General features: G+C 37.6%; 1 protein-coding gene across 1 annotated transcript in view; it reads right to left on the bottom strand.

The window, feature by feature from the left end:
* Window positions 1-1,248: 1,248 nt before the first annotated feature.
* Window positions 1,249-19,383, bottom strand: part of CTDP1 (CTD phosphatase subunit 1) — a gene marked incomplete at its 3' end in the record, with an annotated part of 95,301 nt that continues 77,166 nt past the window's right edge. Inside the window, exon 12 of the mRNA XM_082015510.1 lies at window positions 1,249-1,390. Coding sequence (XP_081871636.1) covers window positions 1,249-1,390 — 142 coding nt within the window. The remainder of the gene's footprint in view (window positions 1,391-19,383) is intronic.

Here is a 19,383-nt window from a genome sequence, read left to right as displayed (position 1 = left end):
CATCTGAATTAATGAGTCTACTTTTGCTAACATATTTTAAAAGGATTTGTCTCTCCAGTTGCTAACAATTGAAAATAAGCCATGGTTCTTGCCTCCTAAATTCAATACCAGAGCAATAACTCTTATGGTATCTTCAGAGCCCAGTCAGAGACACCTGAGAAATCTCAGAATATAAGCTCACAAACCAATGAAAAGGGAATCTTCTGTGCCAGTTTTGTCTCCTCTGCCTCAGCTACCTGCCTGAATCTACAAATTTGCAGTTGCTTTCAGTTTTTTTCACTATTTTCATGCAGAGTAAAGGAAAGATAATACGGAATGGTGCCTTGTATTTGATGTAAGCAAATGAATAGGAAATGGAAACAAGGCGTACAAAATGAATTTTTATTAAATGAAAGAAAATCTGTTTTGTGGGTCAAATATGAAATAGAATATACAAAAACTTTACATCAGATCTCTTGTCAAAGAAATTAAATCCTATCTAGACTGAAGTAGCACTCATTCTTTCCAAGACAACACAAATGGGTGAATATGCTTCTTATGGCAGTACAGGATCACACAGTACGGTGTGCTAAATTTCTGGTTACAGAGAAGAAAAGTTAAAAATCTAAACAATGTCCCTAAAGAACCCAACTATTCCACAAAGTAACTTAAAAACATGAGTTTTGATCATTATGTATTCTCTTAGAAGCAAATGACAGGTGGGTCAAGTGCAGAGTTCACAAAGCTTGCATATCACATTCTCTGTTTCTATACAAATATAAGTCGTTCTTTTTTATTTTAAAAATCCTTTAATATTTGATAGCATTTATTTGTGGAAAATCAGGTTCCTGCTGTACTATCCAGACAATTCCCTCTCCTTTTTCTCCTCCTGTTTTTTTGAAGACTGTTACCCATAAACCACAGGCTGCAATATTTTTAAAAAGTTGCTGTATGTTTAATCACGAATCTTTGCATCAGTGTCCTGTATATGAAGGTTCTGCAGAGCTCCTAACATGTCTTTGGCATAGCACACCAAGTCCCATTTAATACTTTTTTTTGTTTAAAAAAGTATATTTTCCTATAGTAAAACACCTTAAAAACATCTATTTCTGATTTTGTAAAATAATGTGTCACCTCTTGTGTTGCTTTGCAAAATATACACACACATTTTGGAAAAAACATTGAGTACTGACATAAGGGACTCAGCTCAAGTCCAATCTGTTTATGAGAAGTAAAATATAATTACAAATTCCGTCTTCTACATGAATGTCACATGAAGTCGTTCAGTTCAGCTTCAAGTGCTGCTGCCATTTCATCTGCTTCAGAACTGCTTCCTTCCTCATCTTCATTGCTAGATTCTTTACTGGATTCACTGGCAGCATCATCTTCATCCAGTTTGCGCTTGTGTCCCCTGGAAGGGCAGACAGAGATAATGTCCATGAATCAAGGTATCTCATTGCTTATTACCACAGACTGCTAGTTAAGAGGAGGAAAAAAATGGGGCTCAAGGACTCAACTTTTTTTCAGATCTAGACAAAAAGCACAGCGCTTGCTTTTAAATGAACGAAGAGTAGTTAGGTCACACAAGTGATTTTTTTAATTACTGTTATTTACTGTCAGCTGTAGGTGCTAAGAACAAAGTACTGTTAATTTTATTTCTCCCGTTCTTCCAAACAAGGAATAAAAACGAAGTATATGACTGTTTGAAAATGGTGAGTTAATTTACTTTCTTCTCTATCCCAAAAGAAAGAAGAAATCCATTGTGTGAATGAGAGATTACAAAAATAAATTATATGTTGCTATATGATTTTGAAAGATCCAAGTTCCTGCTTTTTTATAAAAATAAAACCTTAACTAATTAACCAAATCTCACTGCACCAGCTTCTACACTTTCATACTTCCAAACGTAGGGGTCTTGTTCTTCCCTTTTACGTCTCTTTGGATTAATACTGCCAGGTTGAACAACACATTTCTCAGCATCTCTGGAGAATTAACAAGTTTAAACAGGAAGCTGATGTGCACCATACCCTGACGAAAGAGTCATGTTCCTGGTTGTGAAAGATCTCCAAGGAAAATCTAATGCTTCAACTGGGACACAGCCATAAGCAAAAGCATTTGGATTTGTGGAATCCTAAAATCTCTTTTCCTTGCCAAAAGGGAATTTTTTATCAGACGTACTTCTGAGACAAAAATAAAACTGAGACTTCGCATTGCATAGAATTCTTAACGAGCTGTAGAAACACCTTCAAAATCCTTCCTTGATCATATGATCAAATTTTAAGCAAAGAAATATATGCAAAGGGGGTATCTCTTAAATAACTGACCTTTTCATTGCTAGATGGGGTTACATTAAGAACAGAATGCATCCACTTGCAATCAGGAAAAATTAGTAAAATGATCTTTTATCTTTAGAAAAAGCAGTAATTTAACAATGGTCCCTTTACTTCTGAGAATATAGAGAAGTAGCATATAGCAAGAAAGACCTTTGATAAATACTAACTTGAACGATGTGTATCCAAAAGAAATAAATACAAAGATTAACAGTCAAACTTGTGAGCAACACCGAAGTACAAAGCAATTTTTATTTAAACAGACATTCTTATTGGCATTTTCCCAGAAACAGTAATTCTCAGGAGCCCAGACTACTTGATGTGTAGGCTGGCTGAGTGACACCTGACCTCCTCTTTCTCAGCTTTTCAGGGAGACGGACAAGACAGGGCGTGAAGTCAAGGAGAGGAGTCTGAAGCAAAATGGGAAGCGAGCAGTACTATGTCACCATCTTTCCTTTCTGCTGCACCAGTGGGACCAAAAGGTATGCTGCTGCTGCTGCTTTACCAAGTGCTTCCTCACAGTGACGTTACGTGGGTTTTTCTGTTCACCATATAGAAACCACCATATAGAAACCACCATATAGAAACCACCATATAGGTGGTTCTACCACCCTATAGACAGATAGGGTGGTAGGAGTAATACTCCAGGGAGGTAAGGCTGAAGCCCTGGAATTCAGTCAGGGCTCTAAAACCCTAGCAAGGAAAAATGGGATGAGGTGAAATAATTTCCTGAATATTTTGCTATTAAAATCTGAATGTGGCCTGCTGAGGGAGTTACAGGGCACTAAATGCAGCCTAATACACAATAAAAAGCAGTTTCTCAGGCATAACACTGATTTCCATGCAGCCTACATTAGCATGCAGTTTGGACGAGGAAGCACTCAGACTGAAAATGCCCAGTTGGAAAAAATCTTAGCACGTTTCCATTAAAAGCTATACAAATGTATGGAGCTTGGATTTTACTTCATGATGATTTCAGCCTTCAGAGATACAGCACTACTTTAGCTGCTAATGATACTATCAGCTGGAGAAAAGCTAATTGGGAATTAAAGAAAGCTGAAAGAATCCTACTCAGCAAAAGAAGAAAAAAGTTGTGAGTATTTAACAAGCAGTGGGTAGGAAGTATACATGTAGTGCTAACCGAGAAATAAAGACAAGACATGGTGGGAATCCATAGCACAATGTTCACAGCTGTGAAAACTTTTGTATTCATGGGCTTGTAACACTGCATCTATGAAAACTGATGGTATCTACCAACTGAAAAATAAAATTAACAGTCTGACAGCTATAATTTACACATATGAAACACATACGCACAGCCACAGATGATGCATTAAAGAAGGTGGCAGGACAAGCAGGTTTGTAGAGCCAGCCCAGATTCTGTGAGTTTGCTGGGACCTAAATCAATAGCAAAGATCCCACAGAAAAAAGGTCTATGAAGAAACAATACCTCACTGCCAGCTGATTATTTCATAAAAGTGAGGAATAGTTCACCTACAAAATAATTAAAGCAAAGACTAGCAAAATTACTAATTTATACAACAAAGCCACCTTTTTATTTGAATCTACTCCACAGCACCTCGATTTCAGTGAGGACAATCAAGAAAATACAGGGACATGAAATACTAAGTGTAACTAGTTAATTAAAGAATGGAGTTCTAGTCTACAAAAAGACTTTCCAGAAAACTTTAAGGGACATATTTTCTTGACATATTTCCATCCCTCATTTGGTTGCATTAAACAGCACCTTTGGAAATGCAAAAGACTGAATGGGATCTATTTCATCAGTTCTTGTTCTTTCAGCAAGGCTAGAATGACAGCTCTATTCAATCTAGATATGAAAAACTCCTCACTCACGGGGAGGAAAAAACCCCATCAAAACCAAAAAACAAAACACAGCTAAGTATTAGTCCTCTGCTAGAAGAAACAAAAAAATCTCTTGAGAATGTGACTATCGTTCTTATTAAGATATAAATACCTTTCAATATTTGTGTATGGTAAACTGCAGCTTCATAGTTATTCCAAAAACATTTAAATGAGTATTATGAAATCAAATGCCAAGCTAACTCTGATGGAAATATGGAGGAAGAACATCAGTAACATAGTGCTGCATTTTTTATTTTCAAATTCAGAAAAGAGAGATAACATCCCATTAATCATTTCTATCTTCAGAGAAAAGCAGTATATCCCCATGGCAGCATATCTAGTAACATAACAAATAATTAAAAATGTATATTTTCCTCATTATTTTGTGCCTACTCCTTGTCATTTCCAGTTTCAGAGCCATAGTGCATAACACTTTTGAGTGGAAGTTAAGCAGATACAGGATTCCTTCTCAACATTTAGAGAAAATGATTCAGCAGTATGTTACAGGCTTCCATTAGCCTGATTTGCATTTGTAAAAGTAATTTTACTTGTCTGCTATTAGAAAACAAACATTTGGATAATAACTGAATATCTTTAACCTCATAAATGAAGAATTAAACTTTCCAAAAGACTGAACTTAGAACTCTACATATCTGACAACTCTGTGAAAAAACTTGCACAATTCCTATTTCCTTTGCCTTAAATATTTTTCCTTTGTAATATCCAGCACTAGGAGGCCCACCAGTTCATGTGACAGAGAAATCTTTTTAAAAGAGAACTACATTTAAAAAAAAACATGTATTTAAATGAATTATGAAGATAGTTAAATAAACTACGAGTGTAATTCATAATGGTATTAAAATAAAAAACACTTGTAATTATACATGTATAAGAGTTATTTTAAGGAAAACTTAATCTACAGAATGCTAGAGAGAAATATACTTAGTGTATTCCAAATAAAAAGACAGAAACAGAAGGCATTTAAATGAGTATTATGAAATCAAATGCAAAGCTAATTCTGAGAAAGTTGCAATAAAGCACAGTGTATGCATGTGAAAAACAGCACGGGAAAAATTATTGAAAATAAAAATTTATTCAGCTCTTGATCTGTTAAAACAATCACTAAAATAGGATTGCAAAGTACAACTATAGATCAAATGAAAACTTAATTCTTATAGTTTCAATTTAAATTTAGTTCACTGAAAGAGCCATAGGGAACAACAAAGCAGTGAAAAAAAGTCCCGTGGTTGTTGCTTCTATTATCCCAAGGCCTTAAGCTCTAGTTAGCTGAAAATAAATAATGTTGGAAAAAACATTTTTTTCTATTAATTGAAAAGCAGATTGTCTCTGGTCTGTTTTGCATCCCACCTTTTAAAAAATACAGTGCTACATTAAAATAGAAAGCAAAGGAACTCAAAGGGCAACACAACCCTTGTTGTGCAAACCTAAACCTTTTCCAAACCTTGTTTTAAACCTGCAAAAGAAAACTACAGCAAGTATTTAAATAAATGTTCACATATACTTTAAACTCCAAAATACCCACAACCCCCATCCCTACTCCAATAAGAAGTAAACTTTGAAATTATTGCAAACTGACCTGCTTTTTTCAATAGCTCCTAAAATTGGTACACTAACGAAGTAGAGTCTGCAGGCTATATGTGTTAGTCTTTTCCAAGCAATCTGCTTATAGCACTGACACCATAAATCAGGACCTAAATTTGGTACCAAATACAATCAAGTTACTCTCTAACGAGAATACTCATATAGCAGCTGTAAGCAGTTTGGAAGGCCGTGGTTTGACAAGGACATTTTGAAACAGCTTGCTGCCTTCCAACAGCACTACAACCCTGCAAGACTACCTACGCTGCCCCAGGCACGCCTCGGAAGTCCGACGCGGAAGGTCTGTCCCAGTTTCCATACACGCCTAGCCCATAGCCTTCTGTAAACTCTTTCCATAACGGAGAGAAGGGTGATGTTGAGTTTGGTAATGCAAGAGGAATTTGACTATGAGAACAATTTATTTAGATAAACTAGTTCTGTGGCAATGTCCTTCAGTTACTATGAATTAGAGCCGGCAAACCAGGAAAACTGTTCTTCAACCAATTTTGAAGATGCCAGACCAGTACTTGGCTAAGAAGGTTAAAGGACATGAGATCTGAGAACGCATACACTGAAAATCAATGTTATGGGCATTAATACATTATATAGGACAGACAAGATAATTACATTTTCAGGGAGATGTTCCAACTTTTGCAGTTATATTTTCTTAACATGGGATACGTGGCAACATCTTTTATGTACGCTTGATACAATAGTGAGCGGTTGTCCAGAGCAGGCCTGTAAAACTCCGGTGTCTACCCTCTGGCAATTTGTCTCATACGTCTGTGCAGGAACATTGAATTTTCTGTCCTGGTGCTCCTCCCCGGCCCTGGCATAGCACGCTGCCAAGCAGGCAGCCTTAAGAGCAACAAGCAGCGCTAGCCCCATATTGGCAGGCTGAAGTATGTGTTTTTACTTTACACTCATGCTGTGACAAACAGGACAATATTTAGTGTTGCAGGAACAAATGCCAGACACCTCACATCTTTCTTCATGAACCCATCCAACGTTGTCTGTGGGATTACAGGATGATCCAGAAATCTAATATGCAGAAGAATGCACAGAGAATGTTTATTGCACAGCTCCAGCATGCAGAAAGAGATCCTGCAGTTGGATGAACAGCATGCTTTTAACGCTCTTTACAAAACTGTCTTTTGCAGAAATCCACCAATTCCAACTGAGAGCTCCAAAATGTATTTTAACTCACACAACGGTAAAGTGAGATCTAATTAAATTCTCTACAGCTTCAGTGCCTTTCTGCTTTGAAATTTAGCACACCTGCACATTATTCTAACAGTGAGAAACTTCTGGAAACTTTAAAAACTATTTTAACAGCAGCTTTATAGTTCTCTGAAGTAAACACTCAATGTATATCTAAATTGAAAGAAAGTTTTTAAAGTCAGGAAGTCATAGAAAATTTAAAATAAATCCAGAAATTACTACAATGTGTCAACATGGATATTCTGTAAATTTTGCTAAAATTGTCCATTTGGCAAGGCTGTATTTTCCTGATATTTAGACCAATGGGAAAGTTTAAGAACCAAAAAACTACCCCAACTCATTGGAAACAGTTACTTCTTAACAGTTAAACATTTGCTTGGGATATTTCAAAAACAAACAGTGTAGCAATAAAGCTTTAAAATTAAAGACTGTGCACCGAACTAATTTTCTTTGCACTGAACTAATTAGCTGCAGATAATAATTAAACTGGATAATGCAAAACTGGAAAGTTGAATCTACAATTTTGCTTATATAACTAAATCACAGATAAGTAAACTATGCCTCTAAAATACTACTTGTTATTTTATTAACTTCAAGTTGTTTAAAAATAATCCATATAGCTGTTGTAAGAAGACATTTACAACATGCAACACTGACTCTTTCTTCAAAAGGCAAATGTGACAGTGGCAGTTTTATATCACATAACAAATACTCTTGTCATTGATTTGTGGAAGACAACAGAAAATTAAATATGCTTTTCAATACGTGGAATGCCAGACTGTTACCTGACACTTTCATAATAGAAAATGCACAGATGCACTCTGGCATATAATCCCTTAATCCTATTGTAAACAAACAGAAACACGACAATCTATTCAGCTTTCCTGAACAACCTCACTCCCTTTCTAGACGACTCTATTTGAATAACCTCCCAACAGGGGAACAAGCCAATATTCAGACAAAAAATACATGTCCGTCAGCATATCAATATTTTAAAGCTAAACCAGGCCTTTGCTGTTTGAATCAAGTTCTCTCTCCAGCTTCTTCTAGTTTACAACTATTACCCATTCTGACAACAAATGTCAGATGGTAGATTCACAGGTCTGGGAAGAGACCTAGATGGAAATTCTGGGTAGCTCTGGGAGGCCATAATAGGCGAGACGAAGGATCAGCAGTGAGCAAAGGAAGCTTCCTTCACCAGTGCCTAATAGGTATAGTACAGCAACTCTACCTGGATTTGGTTTGAAAAAAATTCTTTGAAAATGGTGTCACTCAAATTAATTTCTCTTACAGGAAGCCCTGCAAGAGATAGTCTCAGATAGTGATAAAGAATAAAGTTTAATCACTTAAGATCTAGATATGAACTGTTGTTTTAAAAAATGGTAGCATGCAATAAAAAAATTAAGATGAAAAATGGGCAAAAATACAAGATATATGGGCAATTTAGAAAATTCAAAATTGTACATCAAAATAAGGAGTTGAGAAAGAAGAAGCATCTGATTTCTCTGAGAAAAGTCAAACTACCTTCATTTTTCTGCCAGGAGCACCCATGTGCGTAGGTACCTCTGTGCCAATATAGTGGAGTACGACTACAGTTTAAAGACCCAGTGCTGCAAAGTAATGGTTGGAATTACACCAGCCCTGTCATCCTGGTCAGATTTGCCAGCATCACCCAAACACTGAGAACATTCTTTAAGATGCATCATTGGACATCTTAATAACTAAAGATAGAACTTAGCTCATAACACACTGACTGTGCTAACCAAGGAGACTGGAAGTAGGATTTGGTATTCTATTACTTATGCGGTGGGTTTTTAAGTAGACGTTAACAAATTATCTCAATATGTATGTTAATCTGTATGTTACAGGCTACACTAAGTTATACTGAAAGACGATTTTGTCAAAGCTTTTAACTGATTTTTACTAACTCTTCTATAACTTTGTCATTTTTTTCAATAAATTATGAGATTAAATTGCAAATAGCTAAACCCAACATCCTTCTAGGATGTTCATTAAGTGACTAATGGCTTTGCTCACAAGAATATTAACAAAGAACATCTCTGCTTCATCATCAAATATCAAAAATAACACAAGACACATCACCGACTACTGTATGGATACTGGTAACACTGCTCCACTTGGAGCACAGAAAAGACTTAAAATTCCTTTGAAATGTTGCGCTCCAAGGAGGTAAAACATACACGCTCTTTCCACACAAGTATATTCTTTCACAAAATGCAGGTACTAGGTCACTCCTGGCAAAAAAGGAAAGTCCTTCATCCTCCTCACGTTTCCAGGTGATGGATAATCGCTCAGTTTATCAGCTCTGCTGCCTGCCTAACAGTGTAGTAAGCCAGTGAAATCCTCTGGCACAGCAAGTTGTCCACTGTCTTTCTAGAGAGCATTCGATGAGTATTACCTTACTGTGCAGGTGTCGGGGCATTAGAGCTGTTGTGAGGGTGCGGGTGACCCTATGGTACCGCTAGGAACAGGGAGTGATTTGAGTGAGATCGCCCCGCCTGGCAATCAGCGTGAGATTTGCTCCTCTGTATCATACCTTTTCCTGGAATATTACGCTCCTCTATTACTTCTGTTTCTTTACAGAAAAATCCAGCACTCCCAATGGCAAGACATGCTACCTTGGCACTCCCCGTTCCCCCACCTCCTCCTTCTCCAAATTCCCAGCCCTGCCAGCTTAGATTTTTCTTTATTTATTGGTAGAAATTTTATACAGTAAATCTTTTTTCCATGCAGTAAAGCAGATTTGGGAAGACTTTGTTTTGGAGATACAAGAACAGTGAAATATAAAGCTACCAAGAACCTAGAAAATAACTTAGCAGCATTAAGAAGTTATATTTGAAGTCAACATTTTTTGCTTCAGACATTCCAGTATGCTTCAAGATGTTTTAGAAAAGCCAGTAAATTAGAGGATGAAATGACATCGAGGCAGAAAGTCACCTGTCAGTAGAAGAAATACTGAACTTAAATTTGTTAGAAATTTAGGCTATAAATTGCTAGGTTTCCATGAGAAACAGAGGAAAGTGGTGTCAAGGCTTGAAAACAAAGAACAATATCCCAAGCAAATGTTTGTTCTTCTTACAAACAAGAAAAATTTTAATTCAAGTTGTAAGATTATCTGACAGAACTACATGACTTTTACACCAGTTTTATAACATTTGTGTAAATGATACATATGGCATACCAATACATGCAGTGCATTCAAAACAGAATACTATCCATCTTTAACTGCACAATACTAACAAACTCCCTAAAAAGTGGGTCTACATTAATTAAATTTGGATCTCTGCAATACTGGGCCATGGAGTATCACAAATTCAATCTGGATCCAACTGGCATATGCCAGCCTATCTGCCAAATCAAATCACACCACAGAGAATTCACCGTACCTGTTTTTTTCACACTAGCTAAAATATGACAAACTACCCAGTGTAGCAGATCGCAGCTCTGTTGACTAACAGTACTTGATCCCATCTACAGTCTGCTCTACAATTTTTTATGTCAATATTTCTGGAACAAATTTGAACTAGACAAGGTGGTTTATGCTTGATCTGTACTTTGTTGTGCAGGTGCAAATTTTTTTGATGGTGCTCTCCAAAAACCAGATTCACTGTATTGTTCAGCTGCAGCCTTTCCTGCACCTCTAATGAAGAAGGCACCTGAAGAAGAAGATGCTTCATACCTGTTATCAATCCAGAGGAACAGGTTGCTACTGAGACTGGTCTTATCAATGTAGTGGTGCCAGCCACAGGCTTATATAAAGTACGATTATCAAGTTACGTGGATATATGGATGCATGGAAGATGAATGTGTGAAAAGATGTTTCTCTGGGCGCTAAAGTCACAGTACTTCAAGCATTTAACAAAAACTAAGACTGCAACAAGGTGTTCTCTTTCTAGCTGCTACCTGAGAATGAGCCACACTGGCGCAGGGACAGGAGCAAGGTCTGACATGCCAGGGAGGGGCATGACTAGAAGAAAGGCCAAACACTTCTCTCTGTGTGACTTTGGGAATAAAGTCACTTTGCAAGCCCACTCCAAACTGACTGAGCAGGCTCCATAGCTGAACTCACTCGGATAATACCCCTGCTCCTTTCCAGCCTGCACAGCCAGGTTACCTCGGTGGGGGTCGCGCACGTGTGTGGCCGTGGCAGAGGGGAAAAGCGTGGCCGCATACCAAAATTCTGCAGGCAGTTCTGGCCCCCAGCTCTGGTGCAGTTTACCCACCCTTGTTAACACCCAGAACACTAAAAACCTTGTCAGACCTTCAGGTATTACCACTCCAGAGACTGCAGTGTGAAGTGAACAGCAGTGTCAGCTGGGAGACATGTCTTCTATATTTCTGTTGATTGCATCTGCAAGATCTACAGGTTGTCTGCCTGGTAGGAATATATTTGGTACGAGCATTTAACTTGATCTGGTTTGTCTGACGGGTTATTTCACTGTAACTGCAAAAACAAATACTGTCATGTATTAAATTGAGTTTTCCAGTAAATATTTCCTGGGATAGCCAAAGGCATGCTCAAGCCACAAAGCCGCAAAACAAGGCCTGAACAGGAGATGTTCCCTTCAGCGAACAGGGACCCCTTCTGCGCGACGTGGTGGCAATATGCTTGAGCCACATGCCAAAGGGCACGTTTGCTGCTGTGACATCTACTGTGGGGTGGGGAATTAAAACATCCGTATTCTGCTTTCCACATGCTTGGCTGGTAACAGTGCAAGGGACAACTCTCCATGATCAGCTTGATACAACATACTTCTGAAATAAGTTCAAGTTTTCTACAAAATCTGACTTTGCTTTTCCCAAGGGAAGAACCTACTACGAGTTCAACTGATTAATAAACTACTCACAAATGGGAAAAATCAACCCGTTTTTAATTCCTGCGTTTCTTTTCCTCCCCTGCGTTAGGCAGCAGCACTGCCTCTCTTCTACCAACATTTTTAGCACACACTTGAAGCAGCCATTTTAATTGTTGATATACACTGCTGTTTAGCAGCCATTAGAGACTTGCAGGGGTCAAACTTAATGCACATTAGTTATTATGTGAAATTTAAAGTACTTTTAGAATTAGTTAGGGAAACTAGAAGGTTGTAATATATCAGCTATATTTCCTGATGGGAACAATGTTGCCTTCCAGCATTCCTGCTGATGTCCTAGGCCTCAATAGTTGCATAGAATGAAGGATTAAAAACCTTCACTAACGGTTGTTAATATACTTCTTGGTTTCATTATTCTCAAGAGATATTTAGATATCCATACATCTTATTGAAGAAAAACCCAAGTTGTTTAGTAGCTTATAAATTGCACTGAAGCACTTAGCCTGACTAAAGGAAAAAATGCTGCCTAAATTATCTGAGGGCCAAGCCTAGGCTATTCCTCAGTCTTCATGCCAGCTTTCTCACTGATACATAAACTGAAGCAGAATGTTATTAGTTTTCCTCACCATGAACTTCTGCTTTACATCTTCCTTATCCCTCTCCATTCATTCAAAGCCAAAGATGCAAAACAACATTAATATCGATGAACTGCTGAAATGAGGTAGTGGTAGTGGTAATAACAAGTGCTTAAATATTCACCCAGTGCTGGGGGAACTGTATCTCTTATGTGAGTGGGAGCAGGATACTGGAGCCTGGTCTTGTTAATTGCTCCTGTGGAGAAACAGAAATAAGTCCAAAACAATTTGATGCTTAGAGTTTTATATCTGAATTCAGATCCCACCACAGGAGGGAACTCCCTGCTGTGTGTGGCACAAGTGCTCTGAAGTCAGTGAAATGTTTTTCCTACTCCTCCTCTTGTGAGTGAACACTAAAAGTTCAAGTTTTTCAAATCCTCTCTGGCTTCTAGTTGCCCCCCTCTTGCCCTGGCAATCACAGGAACCAAGCTGGAGCTGCTGATTCTACAAGGTGACAGAACAGGTAACTGACCCTTAAGTAGATAAGGTAAGAACTCCCAACTTACTTCCCATTATCCTGGTTTCTTGCAGCCTTCATTTCATCAAACTTAAATTGTACTCTTGGCTTTTATTTTTAACCTCGGTAGTACCTAAATAAAATGTTTCACACAACACCACCTCTCCCAGCTGGGCCACAGAGCCACCATCAGAAAACTGCCCTTTATGCATTGTTCGGAAAACTCTCCACTCCTATCTGTGAGATTGTTTTGAACCGTCCCACAGGCAACAATCTCAAGGGGTAGCATCATGTATCAAAGAGTTCTCCCCGTCCGGGAGTCCCTCAGATGAGGTCTATAACCAGCTCCCATTTCCCTGGGTTGGGGATAGGCTGAGATCTCATCAGCACAGGCTCTCCTCCTCTTTCACCTCATGCACCTCTGCTCTAGGCTCCTAGGACTGGCCCAGGGCTCTTCTGACTCCCAGGTATCTTATGCATACTCCTTCCTCCAGCTCTGACCTCAGCAATGCTGAATTTACAGTTCACTTGGTGGTGATATGCTCATTAAAGCAAACAAAACACTTGTTCTTGATTCTGAGACAAACTCATCTTTACTGCAGAAGCACAAGAAAAACAGAGCTAGATAAAAAGACAAACATGTTCACCTAATTTCTTCATCTCTAGTCTAGATCACTCCTTAGGCTTAAGGTCAGGGTCCTCAAAGGGTGCCAGGATGCTCCCTGCTGCACACAGACTGTTCTCCCAACTGAAGTGTTGTTTTCCAATGCTTTGCGCTTTCTTCAGCTGGTCTCACAGTTAAACAAGAATCTTCTGCTAGAAAGCATGTCTCTTCTCTGTTCTTTCTCTCTGATTATGCGAATACCTCTCATCACTTTTCAGCCCTCACTCCTTCTAAAATGATAGTAACAAATACTTGATTTCTATAGTCTGCTTCCACAAAATCCAGCTGTTGTAGACTGGTGTTTCTTGCAGATGTATTACAGAAAATTATTGTCCCTCGGGCTCTAGTCACTCCATTGTCCCAGGGTGGAAGCTATTAGTTAATGGCTCTGCAGTGATAGAAGGCAATGACTGCAGAAAGACTTCTACTTCAAATACATGGACACATTAGTGAGAAACCAATTTCACTACTTCACCCAGAACTCTAAGTTATACACAGATTCACTAAATCATTACAGACGGTAAGAATTAGAAAAGAGAAATGTAAGAATAACAGCAATTCCTGTATATACTTTAGTATTTATTAGCATATTTAAGGAGATAAGGAGAACATGGTAAGTACTGTTATGCCTGACAACCTGCATTATGGTTCCAATCCTTTGCTCCTGTATAAACTAGAAAAAACCAGCATCTTAGATTCTCAGTTCATTTTGCAGATACCAGCACACTTCTTACGGAAAGTGCAAGTGAAGTCTATTTAGTGTTAAAGTAAATTGAGAAAATAAAGACATATTTTAATAGCAATTTCCTAATTCTAGTAACATACAGACTTTTAATTGCCTGTCTATCCTTCTCCCAAAGTACTAGAACTCTTAGAACTGCAGCATCATGTAGACTTACACGGTTTAGCCACAAGTACTGAAGTAGGAAAACCCATTAAGAAAAAATGGTGACTTTGTTTTTCACAAATTCTATACATACTAAGACAGACTAACTTTCAAATCTGTTACTGAAAACACTTAGGACAAGAGAAGTTTATGCTACTTTTCAATTTTCCAGAGACACTTCTCGTCCTGATCTCAATTGTGTAATCACTATGCCCATTAATAGCTATAACCTCAATATGCATGGTCACTCTAACCAGACTGTACTTCAAAGCATTTTCAGACTTCCCATCTGACATGGTCTAACACAAACACAGGTATTATAAACCACTACTTTGTGAGAAAAGCAGTCTTGTGCCGTTTACATGCCTTTTAGCAATCTGCGAATCCTCAGTATCGCGAAGGGAAATGTGACGATACCACAGAATCATGTTAAGATATCACACAAGTTCAAAATACCACTGTTCAGCTATTGAGTGAGCAATAAAAAAAAATATATAACTATAACATCTTACATTATTCTTAATGTAAAATTGATTAAATTTAAGTGATAGTTAAAGTGGAGAATACCTTACTTATACCACCAAATGCTAAAGAAATTTGGCAAAAAAGCAACATCATATCCATATGGAGAGAAACTTTGGAAAAAATATCTTAGAAAAAGGGTAGAAGGTTAAAAGAACTAAATTGTTGTTTATACTTGATAGGTTTGATCTGAAAAAAACCTCATGTTTCGTGGATATGAATGTTACTGAAAAACAATTTATTCAAGTTGTTTAGGAACACTGTACAAAAAAAGTAGTTCAGGTATTCTCTCCAGAAAGAACCATCCCAGAAGAAACAAAAAACCCCCCCTTGAACTCCCTTGAGCTTCAGCTATTGCACCTGCCATGTAAGATTTATGAAGAAAATCCCACAATCCCATGTATTAGTAATAATACTGACGTTTATAAGAACGAGATCACCATCACTGACCATACAACAATAGCCAGCAGCGTACTCCCACACACGCCATTCTGCTGCTGCAGTTGTGAGCAGGCCACCAGCAGCCTTCAGAGAGCAAGTATGCATTGACCCGGCAGACTAGAGCGCAGAGCCAGCTCTCTTAGGACAGGTGCCGTGGACATAATATGTGTAACTCATTTTAGGACTGTGGGAATGGCCGAGCTGCACCTTAAAGACCTGCCTTGAGGTTGACCCAGGCTCTAGGGCAGTCCACAGTATAATGAAACTACTGGCTTTTTCGCATTAATTCTGTGCCAAGGTTTGCTGGGTTGGGCCAGAGAACTTCTCAATTGTACAGTTTGCTTTCTAAATGCCTTTAGGAGGATGAGCAAATCATTTTAGAGGAGAAAAAAAAGCTGCAATGGAAACTTAGCAGCTTGACACTTTCAGCAAACATGCACAAGCTGTGCACTTGCTCCTTGTAGGAAACACAGGAAAAAAAAAAAGACAATTTTCGGTCTCATGATCTAAATGTGAACCAGCACCTTGGTTAATTTTAGCTCTAGTTAATAGCCTAAATGTGTGAAAGTTTACACTCTCACTGTTCTCTCCTGTGACTTTTTTTTTCTTATCCAGTTAATGATCTGAGGCTTTCCAAATTGCATGTTCATCTTTAATTAACAGATATTGTATTAGACCCTTGCAATAACTCATCAGTTAGCAGCTCAAAGTATTTCAGAGTCTATAAGCAGCAGCTATGAAGTGAATGATGTCCTTCTGTGACTTCTCCTGAAGCAGAGTTTGCATCTCTCTCTTGTGCTATATATACCAATGATGTACATGTGCCTGGATTCTTAGAACAAGGATCTTCCTCTTCAACAGTTGAATAAGCACACCTTTGTTTCTGTACTGGTTTATGCATCTCTGAACATACAACAGACCTAGTTAGACTTGTTTTTTCTCAGTAATCTTTCAGTAATTTTGAGAGTTTTGATTTTGCTGTAAATGGGAATGGCACTAGTTTGAGTATCTCAACATCCCCCTGCACAGTGAAATCCCATCCTCCTTTCTTTGCACATTAATAATTTCAACACAGGAAAACTATTTCATCAGTGAGAAAGTAAAAAAATTTGGGATACAACTCTGACAAATAGAAAGAAGAAACAGATCTGTAGAATTTAATGCAAGAATACAGCAAGAAGATATATATATTTCTCTATCATGTATCTATATATAGATATGCAAAAATAAAAATTGTTTCTCCATTTTGACATGAATTGTAAGCCTAGTGCAGTAACTGGAAGACTGGAATTACAGTGAATTATATCATGTTTGAAAAGCTTTACTGAAAATTTTTCCATGCACTTCTGACACACAACTTGCATTCAAATGCATCTTTATTATAGTTGGAAGTTTCACAAACAAAACTTTGAGGGCCAGGTGTCAGAGATCAGCTCTGGAGTAATCCGTATTTCATGCAACCACTTTCATCATGGAGCAGTAACTTATGCCAGAAGAATAGGATGAAGATGTAACTTCCCCTAAATTTCTACGTATGACAACCCATTTGTCAGAATCTTTAGTCTCTTGCAAAACTGACTTTGTTACTGCAAACTCTGGGGGGCAAAAGCAGCTGCTTTTCATCTGTTCATCATACTAAAGTACTTTCAAAGCTAGGCTAGTACTTTAAATACTGCACATTTTCTGTGCTTTTATTCTGGAATTACTATTATGCATATGACATAACAGAAAAGATAAAAATGTTTTTTTTTTTTTAAACAAAAGAGGACTTGTAAAAAAAATTACTGTCATTCTAAGGGTTATGTCACTCTCTGAAAACTAGCTTACTCTGTGCTTACATTCTTCCCATTGCAGCACGGACAGTGACATGTTAGAGGGCTAGTTATGCACGCACAATAGTACAATAGTAATTTCTATTACTCCATCGGTACCATAGCTTTTGGTTAATTACAAATCTACACTTAAAGAGTTTCCTGCTTTCCACAGGATTACGAGTGTGCTTTATGTGAAGGAGAAAAGAAATGTACAAATATGAGTAGCATCTAGCTCTGCATGAGTAGTAGCTTTGCACCTGCAATGTCATCTTCCTATTTTCATTTAAAAACATTATATTTCTTCATTGAAAACTGGTTGGAAAAACCTGAGATACCTTAAGGGGAGAAAATAAAGTGTATTTTGAATTGATGATTGTTTCCTCATATTTGTTCCTCTCTAGTGACCAGTATTCTTTTTGCTACTCTGCTTTTGACGATTAGGGAAATCTACACATTTCTTTCATTTGTCAAATACATGCTAAGTACCTTCATCTCTAATACTTCACTAAGCACAAATGTGCAGTAGGAAAAGGTAATCTCCCCTAAGTATTCCGTAAGGAATCCATGAAGAATTTCTTCTAGTTTTTACTTCCCTCACAGAATCCTACCATCAATTTGTAAAACAGATTATAAAGAAACCTAAGGTTAATGGCTGTCAACATTATTGTTTAATCTCTTAATTTACCACATACGTAAGAAAAATCAAAAATCGTACTCGAAGAAAACTAAAGTAATGCGTGCTTCCCAAATGAAGCTGCAAGCACAAATCTTGCTTAATCATACAACATACCTTTCTTAAATTCCCTGATTTTCATACTATTCATCAATTTCTTCTTAAGCATTGGATAGACGTAGAAAGAATATATATGATTATATTCCAGATAAGCATATGAAATATATTTTAGTAAGAATACACAGCCAGTTTCCTACAAAATTCACTGATGAGTCCTCAGGGCAAAAGCAGCACAGATCCTTCCATTAGACCCAGGTTTATCCCTCAGAACTGATGTCTGGGTTTTGGGGAGAGTTCCCCAATTCCTCCTCCTTTTTTTTTTTTTTAATAATTGGTTAAGATAAGAAGAAGCTATGACTGTATACATTAAAAGCTAATCTCTTTGTATTAATATATGACAGTTTCACTATAAAAACTATTCCCTTTAAAATGCTTTATTTTCACCACACATACAAGACAGCAATCACCTAAAATTTCTTTTTCTAGAGATTGTTATTTAAATTTTTTTGTGCCTGGAACATAGCTTTATGTTCACGATGCCTAGGAAATCATGGGTTTCAGCCTTCCCCTTCCTGTAGCTCACCATCCCCAGATGGGAAGAACAATTGAGACAAATACACACATATGCAGTAAGGACCGTGATTTTTAAAAGGAAACCATTCTGAGGGCATAATAGAGTTGACAGTCTCCTTTTAAAATCAAAGTAGGGTTTTCTCAATTGTCCTTTCAAAAAAATCTTAAAGTTACCTCTCTTTTGTAATGGAAACAGCTGACAACTTTCTGACTAAGGAAATAAGGAAGATGACAGATGAAGGAAGAAAATAAGCAATCAGGAATATAGGGAGTATAAAAGCCTCAGCCAGCCCATGGGAATTACTCATTCAGATTTTAATTTTTGAAAGATGCTATGGCATTTTCATCTAGATGAATAGCTTCAGAGAATAGAAAGTCTGATCAATTACAAGGCTTTAAAATACTATTAGCAGGACTGACAGAGTGTCTAAGACAGGCATTACTGTACTTGAACTCTTAAGACACTATGAGTATGATTCAGAAACTTCTCTTCCTCCAGCTTGGGAGACGTATCTAATAGAAAATACAATCACCCCATTATCCCTGAAATGGTTGATACCTCTCGCAGAAAGGGTGTGCCACAGCAGGAAGAAACTCCAGGGATCACACTGCCATGCAGGGTATGTGGTGCTTTACACTCAATGTACATGATTTTGATTTACAAGAGCATATTTTCCTCTCCTTCATTGTCTTCAGGATTTTATTTTGCTGTGTTCTCTCCCCTCTGCCCCCTCCAGAACTATCCAGTTCCTTACATCAAGCTACCATCCCTGGCACTTCACATCTTTTCAGTTAGTTTCCCTAAAACTTGTACCTTCCTTTCTTCTT

Source organism: Phaethon aethereus, assembly GCF_964289735.1.
Source record: "Phaethon aethereus genome assembly, chromosome: 2".
In the NCBI taxonomy this organism is placed as follows: Eukaryota; Metazoa; Chordata; class Aves; order Phaethontiformes; family Phaethontidae; genus Phaethon; species Phaethon aethereus.
This window is presented reverse-complemented; position numbering and strand designations above follow the sequence as displayed.